Source organism: Myiozetetes cayanensis, unplaced genomic scaffold (assembly GCF_022539395.1).
Source record: "Myiozetetes cayanensis isolate MyiCay16 unplaced genomic scaffold, myiCay2020 scf22, whole genome shotgun sequence".
Classification (NCBI taxonomy): domain Eukaryota; kingdom Metazoa; phylum Chordata; class Aves; order Passeriformes; family Tyrannidae; genus Myiozetetes; species Myiozetetes cayanensis.
In genome coordinates, this window is record NW_026087434.1 from 9,755,841 (window position 1) to 9,780,825 (window position 24,985).

Consider the following 24,985-nt stretch of genomic DNA (forward strand, 5'->3'; position numbering starts at 1 on the left):
CCCCGGGGCCTGTTGTCCCCAGGCTCCTCACTGGCCCAAGGCACTCTGCTCCAAGGACTCAAAAATGGAAAATGAGGATGATTTCAAGCCCACCTTTCCCCTGTGCTCACAACATCAGGGGTGTACTTTGCTGTTTCAGAGCAAGGAGTATTTTATTACTATTACTTCTGGAGTATTTCTGCTCTGGAAACCCTCAAAGACCCCACCCAGGTCTGGAGGGCTGAGGTGGGGCCAGCATTACACAGCTGATGCTCAAGAAACTGGCTTGGTGTGGAGCTCTGAGGCTTGTGGTAAAAAAAGGGAAAAAAAAAAAAAAAAAGCACATTCAGAGAATTTCTCTGCTCTCTGTGGCAACTCCCACTTCCTGCTCCCCAGGAAACCCCAGCACACAGCGAGTGAAAATCAAACAGGACTCACACCCAAGTGCAGCAGCGATAAGAAATTTGGTTCTGGTCCACACTGGGGAGAAATGCAATTAACTGCCAGTTTCTCAGGAGCCAAAAGACTGAACGTTTGCCAAGAGGCTAAAAATAAACCCAAAAGGGCTCTATTTAAAGGCACGTCCTAAGAAATGCCTCTGTCCTTGATTAAATAAACTGCGACTTCCAGCAAAGCACTATTTTCCAGCAATTCGGGGGGGAGCTTTGGCAGCAGGAGAATAAACATGAAGTCCAAAAATTTTAACACTTTTTTAAAAAAACGACCTCGTGGCTGGAGCTGGGCCAGGGCCTCTGACCAGCAGCAAACTGGGGCTCGCTGGGCTGGAGCAGGAGCAGGAGCAGGAGCAGGAGCAGGAGCAGGAGCAGGAGCAGGAGCAGGAGCAGGAGCAGGAAGGATTCCTGTTCCACCACGTCTGACCAGCGTCCCCGTGTGGCTGGAGAAGTGTCTTCACTCCGAGGTTTGACTGAATTTTGCTTGTTTACGTTGAAATAAACGATCCTTTCCATGTAAATGGGGTCTGAAAGTTCCCACGAGCATTTACAGTGACAAGCCAGAGCCCTGAGCAGGGGGCACCTCTCACTGCTCTCAGAAGGAGCATTTCAGCCTCTCCAGCTGAGTGACAACGACCCCAGCTCTGTATGGCAACAACTCCAGCACACCTAGGAAGAGTTTCCACAGGGAAAACTTTCAAAACCCCTGGGTGACAGGAATTGTGCCAGAGCTCATGAAAAAGCACCGTTTAACTAGAGAGCTTTAACCCTTGCTACAGCTACAGGGCAAGAACATGGTGTGGAAACAGAGCTGAGCCATGAACCACAGAAGGGATGTCTGCTCTGGTTAAACAAAGCATTATTTTAATGTCAAGATTTTATAAATACTTTTATTTACAAAAGGAAGGTATCAATCCAAAGAGTTAAATGTACAGCTCCCAAGTATTGCTGGAACACAGGCAGAGGAACCATGTGAATGCAATCCCACAATTTACAACACCCACTATTCAAAGAGAAACCCACATTCTTCATTTAAAATACCTCATCCAGAGTTTTCAAGCACAAACTCCTTGAACAGAATCCCACAAGAAGGAACAGACCACTTTTGTACAGATTTTGAACTCCACACACAGAACACACCACTCTCTGCCATCCCAGTGAACGCTGCAAGCCAATGTCTCATGATCCCACAAAAGGCTTTTTTCCCAGCCCACAGACTCCTCAGCACACCACATGGATTTCAGGAAGGTGGAACCCTGTCAGTCTCATTCCCTGCTGAACCTACACCCTCCTGGCCTGAGGAAAAGCCCTGTGGCCCCAACACACACTGCAGGACACCTGATGGCCTCAGTGTGACAGGTTGGTCAGGGCTGCTCTCACCTCCCCTCAGTGGGACTGTGTGTGCAGCCTTCCTGGGAACTGCTACACTCTCCATACAGGCACAGGCCCGCAGGGAGAACAGGGATTCCCATAAATCCAGGGGTTTGGGATGTTACTGTGAGATCTGTGAATGCTTCACATAAACCAGGGCCTGGAGCTGCTCAGAGTTCATTTCTGCAGCTTCCACGAAACTCCCGTGATCTTCCCACTACTCCAACAGCTCCATTTCCTTTGGATGTCCTTCACTGACACCTCTCAGTGCTGTTCCAATCACAGAATGAGGGATGCAGAGCCAAAAGGTCACTACCTAAACTGCAAAAGCAGCAGCAACAACCTCCAAGAGCAAAACACAGAGATGTCCACGACAAACTATCTGAGGCACCAACTGCTGGAGGAGTTGAGGAGTTCCCAGGTGACAGAAGGCTCAGCTTGTGCATGGCTTTTCTGAAGAATCTCCAGCAATTATCTCTTAATTCATCCAGTAGTTCTAAACCTGCAGGAAACCCACCTAGGATGTTTTTTGATTTAAAGTCTAAGCAAATTAATTCTCATTGATCAAACTAAAGAAAGGACTTCAAACACAAACTGCTAGTGGAAAATGGAATATAAGTTGCCAGGAGTGTTAACCTCAAGTCTTGCACAATTTATTTACTTCTTTTGATTCACACCTGGTGTGCAGCTCCCAAATCTCATGGTCTGAGCAACTGTTGGTCACTGCTGTGAATCCAGCCTGGCTTGAGGCTTCCACCACACTCAGGATGCTGTTTGGTCCTCTGTAGCCACGGTCTGCAAAAGGCAAAAGAAAAGGAGAAAAAGGCAGGAGAACTATGAGTCACTGCTGTGATTCTGGGGGCAAAACATTCATTTCTGGGTAGCCACTGCCATGGTATAAAAGATTTTCAGAAGCAAATCAAGCCACAGCTTGATGATCCCAGCACAGAGTGCCAAGGCAGGTGATCAATGTTTGCTTTTCTGATCATACTGATGACAGTAATTCCAGCAAATATTTGTGAGCTTGTGGCAGCCAAACCACCTCTCCCCAGAGTCATCTTATACAGCCAGAAAAACCAGTAAAGCTGCAGTTAAATGAAGTGGAACAGGGATGGTTGTTCCTACTGCTGCAGGAGCCCCATGGAAGGCAGAAAACCCAGAGCTGGGGCAGAAAAGGAGCTGTTGAGAAGAGCTGGTTGGAAAGGAGAAATAACATAAAGGGCAGTGGCAGCCCTTTTAGCCAAGAGTCTTTTTTCCAGTCATATCCCAGCAAATCCTACGGCACTTGCCCATGGCACCAGCAAATTACACAACGCTGCAGATGGGACTTGATGCCAGTAATTAGCAAGAGACCCTGTGACTTTAAGGGAGCCCAAATTCACGAGGAGGCAACGTGTGAAGGGTCCCACTGCAGAACCCAAAGTAACAGCTCTTTTCTGGAGCCACAGAGTTGTTTTTCCACGGTGTTTCCAAAGCCCTGGGGACCTCACCTGCCGCAAGAACTGCTTCCCAAGGTAGTTGGTGGCCATGCTGGTCAGGTTCTTCCTGCTGCCAACTTTACACCTGATGTAACCGTACAGGTTGGCTCCCTGGAGCACCACCCCCATCACAACCACTGCCTGTGGCACAGGAGAATAAAGTCAGAGTTACAGCACCCTGTCTGTGCAGGGCAGGATCCGTTATGGAGCCGAGGAGGGGACTCACCAGCCACTTGACTTTGAAAGAGAAGAGAGCACTGAAGGCAAAAATCACCCAGATCATGGGACAGGTGATCAGGCCTAACCAGAAGATTCGGGACTCTGCTTCAGATGAGGTTTTACCCCCTTGTGCTGATACCTAAAAACGGGAATGAAGATCACAGAGTCACAAGGATCATCGAGTCCAACCCTGCACAGCACCATCCCCACGAGTCACACCATTGCCTGAGAGGATCAACAGGCTGCTCCACTGTAGAGATCTCATTGCCCTTAAAACACAGTGCAGAATCCCTCTGCTCCCTGGTTTTTGCCTCCACACAACAGCACTGGGTGATTTCAAGATTAATTTCATTATTAATCACATAAAGGCCTCTCAGCACCAGAGGGTGTTTCCATTTATGGGATTCCTTTTGTCAGTTTTCTGTCAGACACAGTGCAGGCTGAAGCCTCAAATCCTCTTGTAATGCCTGCTCCAACCTGGCCTTGGACACTTCCAGGGATGGGGCAGCCACAGCTTCTCTGGGCAACCTGTGCCAGGGCCTCCCCACCCTCACAGGGAACATTTTCTTCCTAATATACAATCTAACCCTACTCTCTTTCAGTTTGAAGCCCTTCCTCTATGTCTTATAACTAAAATAAGGATCCAAAGTGGTAAATATGTGACGTCTGACAGATGTGACAGCAGAGAGGCATCAGGAACACAAAGGCAAGCAACAGCCAGCACCAGTTGTGTGTTTCTTCCTACTTCCAATAGTTTTCCAAAGCAGCAAAAAGGCTACATCAGCTGTATCAACCTCACACCAAGCCTTTCATGTGGGACTTTGAGGTTTCTTACATTAAGCTCAATACATTATGAGACCTTTTAAATGACTCAACAATCAAAAAGCTCATCCAGCAGCCTTTGGGAAACAAGCCTGTAGTGACAGACCTGTGGCTGGCAGTAAATGTGCAATCTACCTTCAGCCACCAATTAATGGGGGGGGGGGTCATAAAACAGAAACAATTAAAAGAAAAAAAACAAAAACAAAGGAATTTACCTTCCTGGCTTCAAACACCCAGTGACTTCTACCATCATCATCCACCTGGTTCCACCAGCGAAGGCCAACCATCAGTCTGCCTGTGACATTCTGGAACAAGAGGAGCAATGAGCTTCGTGTCTCCTGCTAAAAGAAACCTTTTGCCAAAGTTCAGCTGCCTGGGTTGCTGTTTTCCATGGTTGCTTGTGTGCCTCACATTCGGGAAAACAAGATTCCAAGGCCCTTATGCCCACAGCTCTCTAGGAGGTGCAGTGCAATGTCAAATGAATGATTTCTGCTGGTTCAAAAGTGGTCTGATAACAAAGCTTGTGCTGCCTCAAAAGAAAGTCTAAAACATGCTCTCCATTTGGTTTCCAAAATGACACCAAGCACGCAGACTTGTGATTTCATAACACCTTGCAACCCATCACAGAACTTGAAGGGGGTTTTGGGGTATCCTTTTGCAGCAAAGGCACAAAGAAGTTACTTTTTTGAAACATGAATGTCACTGTCAATTATTTTTATACAGTAAGGCAAAGATAACAAAAAGCATAAGAGGAACTTACCTTTACAGCCCAAAAGTCACAGGACAAGAGGAGGATAATGGTCACCATGCAGGCAATAAAGCTGCTAGTTAAGAGCTCACAGAGCAGATAGACAACTATGGCACTGACTCGGAAGAATAAGTGGAAAAATGATGCCACTGGGTGCCTGGAATGAAGGACAGGACAGTCACAGCTCCTTCAGACAAATGACACTGCCAAGAGACCTCCCAGGATAAGGATCAGCATCGTAACATGAACCCAGGGTGCAACAAGTTCTGAAAACATGGGACACAAACTGAGTGGGAGGTCACCACAAGGAAGAGACATTCTGCATGCAGGGACATCCCACATGCAGGCAGGATTTGGGGTGGGAGGGGACAGGGAGCTTCCCCTGGTGGTCAACACGTGGCAGTTTTTATGGGGTAAATCTAAAGGGGTTCTGACAGAGAAAGCTCCTCTGAGGGAAAGATGCCACTTCTCAACACAGCAGAGTCACCCTCCTTCCTGATTCCATAGAATCATGGAGTGGGTTGGGGTGGAAAGGGCCTTAAACATCGAGTTCCACCCCCCTGCCATGGGCACAGACATCTGGCACTAGCCCAGGTTGCTGAGTTTCTCTGGTGTCCAGGTCAGAAACGAGAGCTGAGGTCACAGCACGAGGGTGGACACTGCTCCAGGGGGGTGATTTTGGGCAGAACAAGGAAGGAGCCACCGGACTAAGCAGGCCAGGACTTGGCAGAGAGCAGGGCAGCACAGAGCACATTTGGGGGGAGATGATGGAGCAGCCCAGCCCCAGCACCTGACATGGTGAGAACCCCCCGTTACACAGAGCTGTGTCACTGTGGATCCCTCACACACAGGGATTCAAACACAGATCAAGTGTGAGGGCACCCAAAACCACGAAAACACAGATCTACCCACTCCAACTGAGCTTCTGGAACTCACTCACTTATCCAGAAATTACTCTCCATGAGTATTTAATTAATGAAGAAGACACTTGCCATTACATATTTTCATGTAACATGACAGTCCTTCCTTCCTCACACTCCAGCCCAGAGCTCATCTAGAAACTCCCTCTGTGGCCACTGACCTTATTTTTGACTTTTTTGATCTCCTGGATAAATCATCATCTGCATCAAAGAGAGACACGTCCTCAATGTCATCACTGTCCTGAAGAGGGGAACAGAGAAGGGTTACATGAGAAAAATGAAGCCATGAATCCATAACTTCAAGCAGGGACAGTTTTGATCACCCAGAAAATCAGAGGCACCTCAGGATCAAAATTAGTTAAGGAAGAACCACATACAAAATAAAAAATGCACAGAATCATGGAATCTCCTGAGTTGGAAGGGACCCTCAAGGATCATTCAGTCCAACTCCTGGCCCTGCACAGACACCCCAACAGTCCCACCCTGTGCCCCAGAGGATCATCCAAACCCTCCTGCAGCTCTGGCAGCCTTGGGGCTGTGCCCACTGCCCTGGGGAGCCTGTTCAGTGCCCAACCAGCCTCTGGGGGAAGAACCTTTTGCTGAGCTCCACCCTGAGCCTGCCCTGACACAGCTCCAGCCATTCCCTGGGGGCTGTCCCTGGTCCCTCCAGAGCAGGGATTGGTGCTGCCTCTCTTTAGGAATGATTGTTTTGTGCCCTCAGTGCCAGTCCCAGCCCAGCCCTGGGGCTCTGCAGCTCGTCACAAACACTGACTCTCCCAGCGCTTCACCAGCACCTGCTTTCTAAGGAGCAGCCTCGGAAAGCTGCTCCTTTTGCCCGAATAACAACCCCGGTGGGAGAAGGTTCTGTCACTGACCCTTCAGAGAGAATTCCCGACCCGAACTGCGGCCAGGACGGGAAACCGCTGCGACTGCAGCCTTGCCTGCTGTGACCCTGTAAACAGCGGGCCGAAGCGGCGCCTGAAAATCGACATAACCAGGCCCCACACGTGGCATTCCCGGAGCTCCGCATTCCCGAGACAGGGAATGTGTGCGTGCCAAACACCGGGCGGCCGCGGAGCCCGGCGAGGGCTGCTGGGGACAGCCAAGGGCTGTTGGGATGAGCCGCCTCTGTGTCCCGGGGCCCTCAGGCACCGCTGCCGGGCCTGATCCCAATCCCGATCCCGGTCCCATGCCCAGGGTCCCGCCCCGATCCCGGCTGCCCGATCCTGGCCCTGTGACAAACGCGCAGGGCCCCGTTCCCAACCCCAACCCCAACCCCGATCCCAATCCCGATCCCGGTACCGGTACCATGGTCGGAGCCGCCACTTCCGCCTCCACCGCCAGCGTCACCTCCACGGGCCAATCGCGGCTCGCCCCGCCCCCGAGGCACCGCCCACATCCCCTTACGTCACACCCGCAGGCCAATCGCGACGCGTCCAGCCCCCCGGTGACTCCGCCCCCGCCATCCCGCGCGTGCGCGCTGAGGGGGGCCCGGCGCGAGACGTGTCCGTGCGCCGCTCCCGCCAAAGGCCCTGAGGGGAACGGGGGGGGGGCGGGGGCGGCACCGCCTGAGGGACCGCCCGGACCCCATCCCGACCCGATCCCGACCCGATCCCAATCCCGGACCCCATCCCTGATCCCCATCCCGGACCCCATCCCGGACCCCATCCCTGATCCCCATCCCGGACCCCATCCCGGACCCCATCCCGGACCCCATCCCGGACCCCATCCCGGACCCCATCCCGGGTTCCCCATCCCGGACCCCATCCCGGGTACCTCATCCCGACCCCATCCCGGGTACCTCATCCCGGACCCCCTCCCGACCCGATCCCAATCCCAATCCCAATCCCAATCCCGACCCGTTATGACCCGACGCAGCAGCACATAACGTTCTATGTTAAATTATCCAGAAGTCCAAAAAAAAACCCCCAAAAAAGTAAAGTAAAAAATTCCGTAGAAAAACATCTCAAGGGGACGGTCTCGCCTGCTTGTGTTTTTTTTTGGTTGGTTGGTTGGTTTTTTATTTGGTTGGGTTTTGTTTGTTTTGTTTTTGTTCGGGTTTTTTTCGGTTGTTTGGTTGTGGTTTTTTTGCTGTCGTTCTGGAGGTGTTTTGTTTGTTTGGGGGTTTTGTGTGTTTTGGGTTTTTGGTTTTGGGTTTTTTTTGGTTTGGTTTTTTTATTTTATTTTAAAGCCTGCTGCTGAACGTTTGCTTGGAAGGCAATGCAAAAAGAAAATGGCCAAGCTAATAATAATAATAATTATAAAAATAAATAATAATAAACAATAAAACCCCAAAACAAACAAGTCAAAAATATCACTGAAAAATATCTGAAGGGGACAGTCTTGTGTCTTTAGGTTTGTTTGTGGGTTTTGGGGTTTTTTTATTCACCCTGTGAAGCACTGGGTATTTCTGCTGAAACGGCAACGCTTCCAGCTACGACCAACACCCACTTTGTTCAGAAACACCTGTGGAGCTGCACAGACAGAACCACCATGACATCAATATGGTGTCAGCACATCAGGGTGGTACCTACACCTTGGGGGTGACAACAGGAGTGACGTCTGGTTACAGCAAAATCACCGAAACCCCCTTGACCCCTCTCCGAGGGGGTTTCTCTGCTCACGGGTGCGTCACGTCCTGCACGACCCAGCTCTGCCACTGCACCCCAGGTCGTCACCTCTGCACTGTGAAGGTGCAGGTGGACAGGACGGGTCAGTTTAATTCAGTAGTGAGTGGTTAATGTGGTAAAACTGACAGAGAGTAGGTTTAGGTGAGATACAGGGAAGAAATTGTTTGCCTATGAGGGTGGGCAGGCCCTGGCACAGATTGCCCAGAGAAGCTGTGGCTGCCCCTGGATCCCTGGAAGTGTCCAAGGCCAGGTTGGACGGGGCTTGGAGCAACCTGGGCTGGTGGAAGGTGTCCCTGCCCATGGCAGGGGGTGGGACAAGGAGATCTTTAAGGTCCCTTCCAACCCAAACCACTCTGGGATTCTGTGAAAAACCACCTCCTTTCATTTACCTCTGTGACTTCACCTGCCACACGTGGCACCTTGCCACAGGTTAATTCCCTTCCACTGCATCTGTGACACCCTCTCCCAACTTCGCATCCTCTGTGCTGAGCTGAAGCTGATCCCAGGACCTGGTCCAGCTCTGCCCTTGCAGGTGATCTCACACCCACCCCTGCTGGCTGTAGCACCTTCCCAGTGCCTGAGCACACACACCGGGAGGGAGGTGCTGATTTACAGCCCTCTGATCCTCCTCACTTCAGCACGGCTAAGAAGGCATCAGCCTTTCCATGATGTTTTCCCATCGGGCTTTCACTAGGAGATCCTTTTTTTCTCCAAGGGGGCTGTGCCAAAGAGCCTCTGGCTGCAGCTGGGCTGGGCTTACGCCTGATTTCTTGGCAGAAAGTGCCATCCTGTGGCTGCCTGTGGAATCCTTGCTGCTTCATGCCTGGAAACCAGTGCCAGGCAAAGCCACCTCAGGCAGTGGCAGTCCCAGTGGCACAGATGTGCTGATCCAGGCCAGTTCCCAGCACCCCCACGCTTTGTTATTTTACACTATTGCAAGGTCTGGCTTCATCCCAGGCTTTGGGAGTTGAAGATGACATTAAAACAAACAAAGCAAAACTAATCCTGACCCCCCTGTATGGAGAGTTTCAGAGGCTTTCATTTCAAAGCAGAGCTGCAGCTGAAAGGCCCCTTGGTGTGTCAGCAGGCAGTCTTAGCCTCTAATGCAAGAGAATAACTGAGATTTATGGTATGCTGGCCTAAATACTCAAAGTTGGACAACTAGAGAGGTTTTTGTCCTCCTGGTTCAAGCCAATCTCAGTCCTGAGCGTTAGTGGAAATCACAGAATCATGGAATGGTTTGGGTTGGAAAGGACCTTAAATATCATCTAGTTCCAACCCCACTGCCGTGGGCAGGATACCTTCCACAATCAAGTACGTTTTTAGGCATTTATCCACAAAAATGGGGAAATAGAAACTCTTGCCTTTGTTTTATACTTAAGAGGAACTAAGTTTTAAGCTGATTTCCAACCAGGTCCTGGTGCTGGGGGGGCTGTTCCTCCCCAGGGCAGTGCTTGGTGTTTGCCCTTGCTGAATTCCCTTGTCTCCAGCCTGTCCAGGTCCCTCTGGATGGCAGCACCTCTCTGGGATAGCAGCCATTCCTCCTGGGTGGCTCCTTATCAGCCAGGGCATTAATTAATGAAGATATTAAACCAAATCAGGTCCAATATCAACCCCTGGACTACACCACTAGTTACTGTCCTCTAACTAGACTTTGTGCCCTGATCCCACCCCCTGGGCTCAGCTGCTCAGCCAGCTTTCAGCCCACACACCTTCATCTCAGACGCTCTAATCAATCCACATGAACTCTAACAAGATGTTTTTATTATTATTTGCACACAGCTGTGCTAGTGTCAAACGGTGTCATGTCTGTAGTAACAGCAGGTGGAGTAAGTTAAATCCAGGACAGGGCTCGTTCCCTTTGCTGCCTTGAGAAATAGCTGGATATCCCAATAATATTTCTTAGGAAAACTAACACTGGGGATGTGTTTTAGAAAGCAGACTCATCTGGACACCCAAACCCTCAGGCAGTGGCTGTTAGTTGGACTAGGAGATCACCTCAGATAAACACATTATACCCAAGTTCAGGAACAGGTGTTTTCCCCTCCCCAGTAAAAGAATCCACAGGTAGGCCTTTCACTTTCCTTAGCCAGGCTTTCTGCCTTGCCCTTTCCTGATCTTCCATGCGCTCTGCCTGCCGTGCCTGACCCTGAGCTGCAGCAGCAGCTGCCTCGTACGCCTGCTTTGCTGTCAGAAGCCTGAACCCACTGTCCCTCTGGAAAGGGTCTGGATGATATGAACAAGAGGGCTCCGTTCTCCTGGAAACTTCATTTTTCATCTGTGTTGGTTTGATCAGCTCAGAAGAAGCTGTACAGAGATCAGTGAAGTGAACCCCAGCTCTGGGGAGAGGAATAGCCTTACCACGGCCCCCGGGGACTTTGTTTTGTCCCAGCAAAGCCTTGGGACGTACAACACAGGGGGCAGGGATGGAGGATTTCACACTGGGGCCGTACAAGGAATTTTTCAGCTTGAGCCGCAGCATTTTGGTTTCGAAGGGTGTAGAAATTGTTTTCATAGTCAGAGAGTCACTGTGCAGTCTCGCTCGCTGGAGCTGCTCTGTCTGATCCTTTTTGTGCTGCAGAGGGGTTTGGGACGTTGGTACCTTTTCAGGGCGGTGTTGCTGACGTTCCCGTGGATATTTCCATGATTCCCTGGCTTTGGCAGAGTGCTCAGTACTGGCTGGCTTGCAGGTGTTCTGCAGTGCGCTCATGGTTAGGAGGAACTTCGGAGGGAACATCGAGTAATTTGAGTGTCTCCTCTTTTCAGGCTGCAAAGTGTGCTCTGCCTCGTCAGGCTGTGCAGGTGCAGGGACAGAAGGGCCATGTTCTGCTTCACCGTCTGCATCCAAAAATAAAGCAACACATTTGGAGCTGGGGATAGTTTTTGTGGTACTTGTTGGCAGGGCAGCACTTGAGTCAGAGCAGAGATGGGCACTGAATTGGCACACGTGGACAGGCCAGATTTATCTGCAGAACAGGCAGTGTAGGAAGCTTCAAAGCAATGGTGCCATTGCTGTTTGCTCATCCTTGGCCTCACTGTGACACTGCCAAAGGAGAGAAGTCTGCCTTGGATAGCTGAGAAGCGTCCCTTGCCATGAACCAGAACCAGATTCTTTTACAGATGTTGTGTTTGTGTGCGGATGGTTCAGTGTCCACCTTGTTTGAAACTCTGGTTTCTAAAAGCCATGAGGTTCCCCACCACCTCTCCCTCTGCACCCCCTTCTTGTCCTACAGTTTGTGCTTTGGGAAAAGGCTTCAAGACAAGTCAGTTGAAATCTTTGCTGGAAATCTTTGATTAGCCAGCATCTGGGAATCACTTAGAACCATCACCACTCAGAGCTGCTCTTGGGAATCATGAGACTTTTCATAGCCTAGCTCTGCTGCTTGTTTTTCTAAATTAACAGGATTTAGAGCTGTTTCATCTGCACATTGTGTGACCCTGTGTTACCAAGAGACTTTCAGTTGGTACAGATCTTCTGAAGGAAGATGTCAGAGTATGTCTGAAAGTTTAGGATCCCAACAGGTTCTGAATAAAACACCTGAGCAAAACTAAAGGAGACATGGCCACAGATATTATTGTGATCTCAGTTCTGTCTCATTTTCAAGTGTCAGGTTGCCATGTCTTTGCTGGCTGACACAATTTACATATTATTTTCAACAATTTTGAGTTGCTGCTATTGATTAAATACCAACTGCCTAAATAAATTTTGTGCTGAATTCTCCCACACCTGATAAAAGAAACAAAAAATAGGAGACCATAAAAACCTGGAGAGCAGAGCCCTACAGCTTGAGCTGAGCACTTGTCCTGTGTGTTTGACTGATCTAAAGCAGCTCCTGTAGCCACCCCAGGATCACTTTTACCACTGCAGACCTGTCACCCAGAGTGGGCCTGGCTTCTAGAGATCCTTTCTCTTTGGATTAATCCATTCATTTGTCTCAGTGCACTTCTTTGAGGAACTGCTGTCCTACCTGGCTGCTGGGAAGCTGCTGGTTTCTTCACTTCACGGGAGGGAGCTGGCAAAGAGAAGAATAAACCATCTCTAAACATTGCTGGTGTTAAACTTTTCTTTATTACATAAAATCTCCACAACTGATAGGATTTCACATATTTGTTACTGTTTTGTTCTTATCACAGCTTCTAAATGTATAAGTATTAGAAATAATCCAAAGGTACTTGATTACTAGAAAACCTTACAGAGTTCATATGTTGATTTTAAAACATATTGTCTATTCACAACCCATACTTTTTTGCCTCTCAAGTTAAAATGTAGTGCACTCCCTGTTTGTTTCCTGTTTCTACAGCTGTAGATCACAGAATCATACAAGCACAGAATATGCTGAGTTGGAGGGACCCACAAGGATCATCCAGCCCAACCCCTGGCCCTGCACAGACACCCCAACAATCCCATCCTGTCCCTCAGAGCGTTGTCCAAACCCTCCTGCAGCTCTGGCAGCCTTGGGGCTGTGCCCACTGCCCTGGGGAGCCTGTTCAGTGCCCAACCAGCCTGTGGGGGAAGAACCTTTTGCTGAGATCCACCCTGAGCCTGCCCTGACACAGCTCCAGCCATTCCCTCAGGTCCTATCTTTTCCAAGCAGAGCTGCATCCAGGAGGTTGGCATCTGATGGCATCTTAAAAGCATAAACACTTTCTTAGCCCTTCAGATTATTTGCAATATCCAGCTGGATTGTGGAGCTGGAAGATTTGTGGTACACACTGCATTGAGTAACTCTGATTTTTAAAAAATAAAATAACATCACTATGTTACAATTTAAAAGGTGTCTGTTTATATGCAGCTGCATTTCCCAGTGATGGCAGATCTTGAATGTAGGTGTTCTATAACTTTCTAGAGTATTTTAATGAATAATTCAAGCCCTGAATCAGCAGTGTGTTTCCATGCCCACCAGCTGTAAGAATATGAATACTACTACTGATTTCTCTATTACTCAGTCAGAAAATGACAGTGCCTGCCTTGAAAAATCTGTTGAATTTATACTAAACCCTCCTAAAAAGGCAGAAATGTTTTACAGAAGCCTGAAAAAGACAGAACTATTGAAATGCAGCAGCACATCTACCAGACTGCTCTTGCAAACAGCAGAGTCTGTGTATTGACTGGGATGAAGGTACTGGGGACTTGAAGTTATTCCTAACTCGTTTTAGAAAAGCCAGAGGCTGAATGTAATACATTTGGATGCTCCACGGCCTTTTGGTGACTGGCTCCTCATTTTCTGCTGCCGAGTTGGGGATCTGCTCGACTTCCCCTTGGGCTGCTTCTCCTTCACCTTCACCTCCCTGTCGGCAGGTAAGGAATAGTCCCACGTGACGTCCTTGAACTGGAACATCAGCACTCTGGCTGGGGAGTTGATCACCATCCTGGGGAAGGGAAGGAAGAGCCATTAACAGCACAAGTGCCACGGACACGGCAGTTCCTGCTTGAGGGACCCATTTGTTGCTGTGCAGATCTGAGACAACCATCCCTTGGCGAGGGAAGGAGCACAATTAGCCCCATCAATCAGACACTGCACTTTTAACTTGTACTCTCTATGAACTCTCTGGGGCTCTTTTCGTTCAGCTCTGGGGCAAAATTACTTTTAAAAAAGTTAGGATGAAAATTGCCAGCAGTGGACTGAGCTTGATCAGTGCAGTCCTACAAGAAACTGGAAATATCATATCATCAGGGACATCACAGTGTAGATTGGAGGGGTGTGATGGGTCTGGTTGGGATAGAATTAGTTTTCTTCACAGATATCCATTTATTACTGTATTTTAGAGTTGTAACCAAACCAGCATTGAAAACACACCAGTGTTTTAGCTATTGCTTCCACAAAAGCTAGGAGCTACCTTTGACTAATGGTGCAGGAACCTGGAAAGATTTTCCATTACTGGCTTATATACAGAGGCTGTAGGACAAGGAGTCTTTGTCAGGCCTTGGCCTGACTCTCCAACCTCTTAAAAAACTTGGGTTATGAATTCAGCTTTGCAGTTGGGTCCATACCTTAAGTTGTATAGAAGCAGGAAATGGTATGTTGCTTAATGAACAATTTGTATCTCTTTTCAGCCATTGTGAACAAAACCAGATTATAAGTAATAGAGCCCTTCAAAAGTTATTTGTGAGAAGGAAAAATACACAATTCCTTAAATTGCATTGTAATCTACCTAATGTGGTTCAGAGACTGATGGCAGCTGTTGTCACCAACCTGTTTTCTGTCACATGGAGAGAAGACACGGGGTCCCCATTGCTGTTGACCACCAGCACGTTCAGGCAGGTTCCAGTCAAGAAGTTAAAGACACGGATCTTTCCATCAGCACAGCCACTGATGACTCTGAGGTAGAGGAACTCCACAGCCAGAACTTCCCTGAAAACACAGCAGGTAAGTGTTGGCACATTCCTGGTGTTTTCACGAGGGGACACGGGCAACTCTCATTTTGTCCTGGAGGAGATGCAAAGGTCTGGCTCCATCAACAGGCTGAACTGAGGAGCTCATCAACATAGTCAAAAGCTCTAACAGAGAAGTCCTTCAGAATTACTCCAGATCCAAATCAACCAGGCCAGTGCATCCTTCTCCTGGAAGGTGTCGCTGTCCCCAGCAGGGGGGTGGAAGGAGATGATCTTTAAGGGCCCTTCCAACCCAAACCATTCTGTCATTCTGTGATTCTGAGCTCCCCATAGCAACCAGCCTGGTTCTGCCCATCTGCTGCATTTCAAATTCCAGTTCTATGGAGGAAAGTCAATGAAAACAGTCTATCACTCTACAGTTTTCACAGTTCTATATACAATGGAAGTATCAGAAAATGGCAGAGCATACAGATGGTCAGGTTCAGCATGAAACTGGGCCACCTCCAACACAGACAGAGTCTGTTCCTATCCGGGCAGTGTGATACCCTGTGGCTCATGGGTTGGGATCCTTGGAATACTGGACTGTGCACCCTCAGTCTTTAGTCATCCCTGTTTGTGAACAAGTGCTTGTGGATTTGCATTTCGGGTTGTGGTGCCTGGCACAGCCTTTAGGATGAAAATTGTTGAAAAGGAGGATATTTCAAACACTAAGACTGACAGCTGAGGCATTTTCTTTTCCTGTAAGGGATGCATTTTCCTTACAGGTTTAGTACACTGTTGAATACAACTTGAAACACATCTGCTTCCTACTTAGGATGGAAGAAAGCCATTAGGCGTTTCCTGAGTTTTCCCAGCATGCTCCATCCCAGGACAAATCCATCGCTGCCTCCTGAGAGGAGGTGCCACTGATCAAAGGACAAGCAGCTCACTGGGCCTTGGTGCTTCTCTAATGTCTGCAAAGTAAAAGAAACAGGTGAAACACTGTCAGCAAAGCTGCTGAAGTACCTGATGGCATTCAGGACACCAGCCCTATAATGTATTGTTTTGTTGGGTGGTACTGCAGCAATGCACCCTCTGGATGGCTGTGTTAGTTTTATGGTCACTTAAAAGGAACATTCTGAGCTTGTTGCTGATGATGAGCTACTAGCATGGAATTAACATCCATTCTGCATCTTTATTATGTGTGATAAACAGATGTTACTGCACCGAGACCTTTGTGATCCCAGGAACAATATCTCAGATATCCCATCTCCAGCTGAGCTCAGATTGCAACAGCCAGGCTGGAGATGGGATATCTGAGATCTCTGGGATATCTCTGAATTTTCAACCCTCTTCCCCACAGGTAAAGAGCTTCACTCCTTTCAGAGGTATGGACTAATGCTGATGGCCATAATGCCAGGGAGGGGGTGGAGTCCCCATCCCTGGAGTGTTTAAGCAGAGCCTGGATGTGGCATCAGTGCCATGGCCTCGGTGACAAGGTGGTGTTGGGTCACAGGTTGGAGTTGATGATCTCAGAGGTCTTTTCCAACCTCACTGACTCCGTGATTCTGTAATTCTGGATGCCTGATAAGGTGATTTATGGACTCTGGCCTCCAGCCTTGCAGTGCTGAGCAGTTACTCCGCTGCTTCAGCTTTATAAACTGGTTCTGAGACCAGGTTTCATATTTTGGGCCTCCACATTTTGATACCTCCACATTTTAATACCTCCAGCCACAAGTCAGTCGAGCCCTCCCACCCTCTTCTCAGGTTCTGAATGTTTGTACCAGAGCAGAGATGAACATCTCTAGAGAGAATGAATAATCATGGGTGTGAAACAAGGCAAATCAAACCTGCCTTAAAATCAACAGCTGTTGGAAAGTCAGTTCTGAAATTATTTGTCATCTCTTTTATTGGTTAAGACTTCTTTTGGGATTGTTTTGGGGGGTCATTTTGTTTTTCAGAAAATCTCTGACAAAAGCAATAAAACTTACGATAAACCAGCACAGATTTTTGATCATTTAGCACAAAATTATCCCCCTAAGAAGCAACTCACCTTGATCAGAGCACCTGTGTCAGCACACCAGACCTTCACCAGCCCTTGCTGACACCCACTGACCACGTGGGTCCCGTCCATTTTCACTGCCCAGACAGCAGTCCTGTGCATCAGAGTGTTGAGGCACTTCCCACTCTTCAGGCTCCACACTGTTAGGGGCAAAGGAGAGAAATATTAAAAATACATCTGCCCAAATGATGAGTTTTGCTGAGCACAACATGAATTCAAAGATACTACTGGAATTACAGTCACACCTTGTCCCTGCAGCTCTGCGTGGAGCCCAGTGTTGACTTGAAAAGGATAATTTTGTGGCAAAAGAATTGAATGTAAAGTGCAGAAAATAGCACATCTTGTTCATCCTTATTCTACAAGGAAACCTCTGGCAAAGCTGGAAGTTGATAGCACTTGCCCAGGAGTTGGGTTGGCATTGTAGCCACAAAGCCATTAAGAGAGAATGAAAGCAGAATTGATGAGAATTAGTCAGAAAGACAGCTAGAGACTGGGTGTCTCAGCATTGGCTCTTCTAGAAGCAAAGATATGGGACACTAAAATTCACCCTCTGGCTGACACACTTCCTTCCACACTCACACTCAGCACAGCTCCCATTACCCTCCACTGTTGGCCTTGAGCTGAAAGCTCCTGGTCTTGGCTCTCACCTTTCACCATCCCATCTCCACCTCCTGACACCAACTGCTCTTGGTGTAAATCCAAGCAGGTGATTGTCCCATAGTGACCATTAAAGGTTTTCACACAGGCACCACTGTGTATATCCCAGCATCTACGAGGCAGCAACCGAAGAGGGAAGACAGTGATCAGTTTAATTGGTGGCTTATTCATCTTGTTCATTAATAAGATGCTCAGAGAGGTTGTAAATGCCATGTCTAAGATTGCCCAGGGAGTTGGTAGATGCTCCATCCCTGGAAGTGTCTAAGGACAGATTAGACAGGGCTTGGAGCAACCTGGGCTAGTGGAAGGTGTCCCTGCCCATGGTAGGGGGGTTGGACTGAATGGCCTCTAAAAGTCCTTTTCAACCCAAACCATTCCATGATTCTGTGATGATTATCTAATACTTAACGTGCCCAACTCTTCTCCACCCCCCACCAAGGTTAAAACCAGGAGTTGTTCCACTGAGGTGTCAGAGAATTTGGAACGCTCAAGTCAGGCTTAGTATTAAATTTTTACCCCTGTACTTGCACTCTCCCTGGATTTGCCAAGGGGCTGGTATCCCATGGCACAGCCCCAGCTCACCTGATGCTGAGGTCAAAGCCTGCAGTGAGCAGGAGCCCTTTCTCCTCACTGAGGTGGAGAGCTCTGGTGCTCCCAGGGTGGCCATAGAGCAGATCAGACACCTCTTTCCCTCCTGGCACCCTGAGCAGCCTCACTTGTTGGTTGGCAGAGGCAACGGCCACCAAGCTCCCACCACTGTAGTGGATCATTCTTCTCCTGTCTGACCTGCCCAAGAAACAGTGATTGAGGTGAGCTTTAGCCATCTGCAAGGCACAACAGCTCTGAGGCTGACACAGGCAGTGCTCTGGTGCTCAGCTGAGCAATCTGATGGGCAAAAGAGGGTGAATCCTTTGCAGGGCACCACAACCACCGTCCTAGTTCTGCACACCCAACTTTCTATCAGGAGGGTGGGATTAAAGAGGGGAGAGGGCTCCTCCCAGCCCCATAGCCCTTGTGATACACCATGGATTGCTAGCCCTTATGCCTTTAAAAATAGCTTCTCTTGGTACCTTTATTAAAATAATGGATTTGACATGGAGATTCCTTAATAACGATGCTGAGACACCCTTCTCCAGCCGTGCATTCTCATAGAAGGATCCCAGGGAGATGGACAGAGTTTCTAGAGCTGCTGTTTGGCCCCACAGCTGAGCAGTCTACTCACTGGGCCATGAGGACACGGGTGTTGTAGGAGCCACAGAAGACATTTCTCTCTTCCAGCTGGATGCTGTCGGTTTTCAGGTTACGATAGGCTGCCTGCAGGCTGACTTCCTCTGTCTGATGGAAAGAAAAAGAGGGAAAAGTAACTGAGGGAGGGAGAAACGCAGCTTTATTCCAAAGAATTGAACATCCTGGTCCCCACTACAGGGATGAGCCCAACAGAGACACACAGGGTTGCTGAGGAACACCCAGAGTGCAGGAAGTCCTTGGTTAGCCAAGGGCTGTTCCCATGCCATGTTCCATGGCAAAAATCAAAGCCCTGAGAGCTGCATCCTTTATTTTGTGGGAAGAAGGCCCAGGCTTGGCAGTACCCCTGGCCTCAGGGATTTGTGTGCAACTGGGGGTGGGCGAGGATGAGGGAGGAGTTTGGGAATGCAGGCTCCCTCCCTTGTGAGAAGGTACTGAGCAATCCCTTCATGATGGGGAAGGCCAGAAGCACAGAAGCAGGAGTGGGAGAAGAGTAAAGCAACTCCAAATGCACTGTCCTGTCTTCCTAGGCATGTCCTTCTTCCTCCCCAAATCCTCCAGTGCAGGATCCACGGAGGGCAAACAGCTTCCAGCATACCTTCGATTTGCGTCTCTGGTTGTTGTTTTTCTCTTCGATGACATCGCCCTCTTCATTTAACAGTGGAATTTGCACACTGACTTTTTTAGCATAGTTTGGAATGGTTTTTCTAGGGCACAACTCCTGGAATGAAAAAGTTGAGGCAACAGTTACTGCAGAGCACACAAGGGAAGCTGCTCATGTGCTGATGCTTCAGCAGGTCCATGGGATGCTGAAGTTACACTCAGAGCTGAGCTGCACACTCTGCCTTGTTGTTGTTTGAGACTGCCTTGTACTTATGACTTTGTCTATCTAAGATTTAACTTCTTGTGAAAAGTAATTGCTCTTTAGGTTTTTTCCCAAACTCTGGTCTTAAGCTTTCAATAAGCAGCAAGATTTCGAGCACATCTCATCTTTGGTGGGCACTCAGTTCTGAACCCAAACCCACTGAGATGAGAGGTTCTCAAAACACCTTGGTCAGCATTTAAGGTTGATTTTGAGCATGTGAAACTTTCCATGGAGCCTTCTTTGAAGGTTAGCACAGAGCTGAGGTTCTGTGCTCGCTCCACAGATCAAAGCACGCAAAGGCTCCAAATTGTCTCGTGGGGGATGTACCTTTACCCCTCTCTCAGTGTACAGCAGGTCCTGCTAACTACAAGTTTTGCTCTCCTGTGTCCCAACCACCACCTCCCACTCCTCACAAAGAGACTGCATTTCCATTGCCCTTTCTGGAGCAAATAAAGCTCATTTCTGAGCTGCCTCAGGGAGCTGTTGTAGCTCTCCCCAATTTCCACTGGTCTCAGAAGTCCAGTATTTTCACTGTGACCAAACTCTGCTTTCTTGATTACAAGAATGTTTTGATCCATTTTTGGAGTCACAGGCTCTCTAAAGGCCAGTAAAAGCTGTTCTCTTGTGCTTACTTGAGACAGTGTGAACAGGTAACCTGGTTTTGCTCTGCAGATGGAGACTGGCAGAGTCGGGAGGCAGCCTCTAGCACAAGTATCTCCATGTAAAGTCTTAGGCAGCAGCAAAACACCCTCTTTTTGAAGAGCATAAACCTGGCAGGAGCACAGGTGCCATACCTTCAGCTGCAGGAAATCCTGCTGTACTGTCGCTCGACACTCACGTTCCTCTTTGACTCCTTCAGCCAGAAAAGCCCAGTGACGGTTCACATCAGAGCATGCACTGAGGGATTTCTCATCCAAAAACCCTGAGAAATTAAAGGGACAGATTGGCTAACCCCTGTCCACGCTGCAGACCATTCCTTGCCCTCAGGGGAAACCACCCTCGGAAAATCAGAGCAGCTTTACCCAGGATGTACATGGACAGCTGGAGGGGCAGGCAGCGAGTGAAGTCCTGGCCCTGGCTGACTTCAGAGTGTGGCTGGAGAGATGCAGGAACCATGGTGACATCTTCATCAGCTAAAAACACAGGTGAGTTGTCCTCTGCACCAGGACCCTCCTGAACTCGGCGTTTCGGGGCTGGGAGCACGCTCCTGGTGAGGGACCACCTGGCAGACAGGGGAATTCACAGTCCTATAAGTGCCTGGGTTTTGGTGGCCCTTCACAGCACTGTTGTCAGTGAAGCCCTGCAGGAGTTGGTTGGTGTTAGTCTGAGTCTTCTGCTTGTTACTTTGGTGCTGTATTAACCAGAGGAAAATGCTGACAACACTCCAGGTTGGGGTGTGAGGGACAGGATGACAACTCTTCCCTCTCTCCCCTGCTTTGGAGAGTGCTGAGGGCTCTCCACAGATGGAAACATCAGGGGATCAGGGAGGCCACAGGAGACTCTGGATGAGCTTGGTGGGGATGAAGTGCAGCACTTTTCTCTTTACTATCCCAAGGCACTTTATCTCCTCCACATCTCCCTGTAGCATGGGAGGGTGACTGTCCCAGGCTCTAAGGGGACACACCAAAACCACCTCCTGCAAGGACATAACACTGCTTTACTGAAAAGACTGGAAAACCTTCTCCTCCTTTAGCCATAAGATTTCCTTCAGTAAAAACACGGCTAGAGCTACGACACTGCAGAAGAAAAGAAAGGGGGACTAATGTCTCTGTTGTCCCCAGGACAACGGAAAGTTAAACACAGCTAAAGCCCCGCTCACGTTCGTGATTCCTGCTGCTGTTTGCCGACACCTCAAGCATCCTTGCCACACTCCAACACCCCTCAGAGGGTCCCCGGTCACCCTGCAGCCGAGCAGGTCATCTGCTGTTCAGCTCAGCCCCCCGCGAGTCTCAGCCGCGGGTACCAAGAGGGGTTCGGAGCTCGGGGGGACCCCGCACAGCCCCTGCAGTCCCTCGGGGGGGACCCCCACGGCATCGAGCCACCCCCCGGCCCCCTATGGTGGCCTCGGAGCCCCGGCTGGGTGCCGCTCACCTGCCCGGGGTCCCCTCCTGTCCCCGCCGCGTCGGGGCTGCTCGGCGACAGTTACCGTAAATATCCAACCGCCGCCGTATTGCTGCTAAGAGCCGCGCAGCCCGCGGGCAGAGCCCGCTGATCAGGCTGGTGACGGCGGGTGTCGGGCTGACCGGGAATGTGGGGCTGACGGGGATTTTGGGGTACCGGAGCGGATGCTGGGGTGACGGCAGCCCCTCGGGATGGGGTCCGGCAGGCAAGGCAGGACAGGGCAACCCTTTCCCCCAGGAAAGAAACCTCAAAGCCTTGTGGTCTCAGGTGGAGCTGAGGGGCCACCCGGAGCACTCCTCGGGCAGCAAGACCTTTGTGTCCTGGTACCCCTTTTCTGGGAGGAATCTTCATCCGTGTTCAGTTTTGGGAGGCAGACTCGCAATTTCGGCTCTGGCTCTCGCAAATGAAGGACACCCCTGTCCCCCGCCGTGCCGTGACAGCTCTCAGGGAACTGTCCCGGCGTGCTGGGAGCTTTGGGAAACCCCTCGGGAGCAATCCCGGGTCACCGAGACACTTTTTACTTGATGGAAGAAGCTGTCATTGCCCTGACCAAGCCTTGCATGTCCCCTCCAGTCGCTGCCCGGTTTGTCCCTGCCTTGCCTCCAGTGCAGCGACCCAGGAGGGGACGTTCTAGCAAACAGAGACCAAGGGAGTGGCACTATGGCTGGCCACATGCCTGCTGGGCGACAATTTCCCATTAAACTCCTTTCTGGTGGAAAATAGATCAAAAAATAGGAAACCCACATTTTTTTCCCAGAAGGATTTTGAGGCTCTACTTGGGGTTTGGAGGAACATCAACCCAAGGTGTTGTGGTTGTTCAGGTGTGCAGTTAACTCCTCCCACGGCTCCTCTGGCCTCTTCAGGGCTTCTCCAATTTGTGCCTTGCTCTGAGCACCAGCACATCTGGCTGCACACGAGCACATCTGGCACGGGCTCAGCCACCACACCTCTGGCCGAGAGCGCTCACAGCTCTTGGCAGAACGAGCTGGTCACAAGCCAATTCCCAGCAAAAGATGAGATTCCTCCTGCAGGAGAGTGCTGGAGGAAAAGAGGGTGGAGGTTTGGGTCCATGCTAGTCCCTGCAGAGGAGGGAGACCCTCAGCAGAGGGAATTAAATGGTGCTGGTGGAGAGGAGCCAGTAGCACCCCCCCAGAGCAGAGCAGCTCCCAGTCCAGCTGCAGGATGAGTGGCCAGGATGTGTTTGAGCACCCCTGACAGGAGCAGCCAGCACCTCTGCACCTGCATCCAGTTTTGGCCACATAGAGGGGCAGTTTGCAGGTGTCAGGCCAGGGATTTTGATGCCACCAGCTGGGCTCATCCCAACCAGGCTCTTGGGGATCTGTCCCACATCCATGGTGTGATTCCTGACACCTCTACACCAAACCTCTCTCAAATCACCAAAAGAGTGACTGTCAATGGACCTCCAAGCCCTGGGATGTCTCTGTTCCAATATTTTGATTTTCCCTGCTGGTGGCCAGAGGGGTTCCTGCCCCCACCAGCTCTGCAAACACACTCAGCCAAAGGGATCTGGGATCCCAAAGGGAAATGGGGAGAGGGGGTTGTGATGGCTGGAGGGGCAACCCACAGCAGGGCCAGGAGCCCCATAGCTGAGGCCAGGAGATCACTGTGACTCATTTGTTTATCCCATCCCACCCCATCCCATCCCTGCTCTTCCCATGGATTGCTCCAAATTCTTGGCTTGGTTGCCTGCAAGTGGAGTTGCTCGTGGGGTGACTGCGATTTTGGCAGGGGGGTGAGAGCAGCCTCTCACTGACTGACACTGCTGTTTTGTTGTTTTTTTTTTTTCCATGGCAGCCAAACAATACAAAGAAATCACTCAAACAACAGGAAAAGAAACAGCCCTGGGGATTAATTTGAGCTGCAAAGTTTAAATCCATTGGAAAATTCCCACTTCTGTGGGTGAGCTCAGGCAGAGCCTGTGCCCACTGCCTGGACACCGATGGCATTTCAGGGCAACACTCTTTGCCACAGCATGTTTATTGAAAGGTAAATGTCTCTAATTAAACAATTAAAAAAGGGTTATTATATTTTATTATATTTATACTTCTATATATTTGTATATTATGTTGTGTTTTGTATTACATTATGAAATATACTATATAGAAGAGGTTCACAGATATATGCATTTATGTGGTTTGCATTTTATAAAATTATTACTGTTAGTAATATATAATATTTATATTAACCATTTATTAATATAAATGTATTTTATTTGTTTATATTTTATTAATAAAATAGAGGAAACAAATACATCACCCTGGAATTTTTGAGTCCAGGCCACCAGACAGGAAATATAACAAGAAACAACTCCCAGGGATGATGAATTTGTGTTCTTGAACTGCTTGATGGAACTTTGCTTTGAGTTTCTCTTCATAATACATAAAATTAATTGAACCAAAAGACCCAAAATATAGCGTTGGTGTAATGTCTCCTCTTAAGTGTGCAGGAAAAAAAAGGGGAAGGTAGAAATTGACCTTTCTGCCCCAAAAATGAAAATAGCAGAGCAGGGTCTGCTACAAACCCACATGGAAAGGCCACCCAACCTCCCTGCCTTTCTTCTTGCGCCTTTCGCATCAAAGCCAATTTTCCAGCTGATTCCCGGATTCCACCCTGGGTGTGAAGCAAAGCTACACCCACAGGTTTCCCTGATCCTGTGCTTTGCTTCAGCCCTGCTGGCTTAGGCTAAGCTGTTACACGTCCTCTAAGGCAATTAATTTTGTCCTAATGCCATTTTCCCCCTCAGCATCCCAAAGTCTCCAAGGTGCTCCGCTCACCCGGGGGCCTCTTCCACAGGGAATGAAGGATGAGTAAACACCCCTGCAAAGCATTTCAGCTCTCCCCTTTTCCCCTCTGCCAGCCCAGGGTGAGGCAACCCCAGCAGCCTCTCAGTGAGTGGCCCAGACCAGCTCATGACTAAGCTGGGAGTATTTTTGGTTGCTCTTAATAATGCAGCAGGACTCGCTGCATCGGAGCCTGGCCGTAATGATGTCATTTGTCATCACTGTCAGCCCCTCTCATTGCGCTGTAGCTCCATGGCAGTGTGATGTTAAAGCCCCTGTCACACTCCTGGGGGCCCTTTCTG

At 49.4% G+C, this 24,985-nt stretch overlaps 2 protein-coding genes across 5 annotated transcripts; both read right to left on the bottom strand.

Annotated features, from left to right (window-relative positions):
* Positions 1 to 1,273: 1,273 nt before the first annotated feature.
* Positions 1,274 to 7,356, bottom strand: TVP23C (trans-golgi network vesicle protein 23 homolog C). Of its 4 annotated transcripts, none has more exons than XM_050318942.1 (7): positions 7,298 to 7,356; positions 6,151 to 6,230; positions 5,082 to 5,226; positions 4,537 to 4,626; positions 3,507 to 3,638; positions 3,293 to 3,421; positions 1,274 to 2,597 (listed from the first exon to the last, which is right to left on the bottom strand). In XM_050318942.1, exons 1-7 carry the CDS (start codon positions 7,298 to 7,300, stop codon positions 2,565 to 2,567), a joined length of 612 nt encoding a protein of 203 aa, XP_050174899.1. In that variant the 5' UTR covers positions 7,301 to 7,356; the 3' UTR covers positions 1,274 to 2,564. The 4 variants fall into 4 exon arrangements, with proteins under 4 accessions (XP_050174899.1, XP_050174898.1, XP_050174900.1 ...); XM_050318941.1 differs by having other exon boundaries at positions 7,292 to 7,310; XM_050318943.1 differs by lacking the exon at positions 7,298 to 7,356 and adding an exon at positions 6,865 to 7,013.
* Positions 7,357 to 10,618: 3,262 nt separating this feature from the next.
* LOC126641840 (F-box/WD repeat-containing protein 10-like) lies at positions 10,619 to 20,877 on the bottom strand. Its single transcript, XM_050318937.1, has 12 exons — positions 20,784 to 20,877; positions 20,556 to 20,683; positions 19,495 to 19,617; positions 18,874 to 18,986; positions 18,234 to 18,437; positions 17,642 to 17,763; positions 16,986 to 17,134; positions 15,764 to 15,906; positions 14,814 to 14,972; positions 13,802 to 13,989; positions 12,588 to 12,632; positions 10,619 to 11,457 (listed from the first exon to the last, which is right to left on the bottom strand). The coding sequence occupies exons 1-12, from the start codon at positions 20,875 to 20,877 to the stop codon at positions 10,619 to 10,621; spliced, it is 2,307 nt and encodes a 768-aa protein (XP_050174894.1).
* Between the last annotated feature and the right edge of the window lie 4,108 nt (positions 20,878 to 24,985).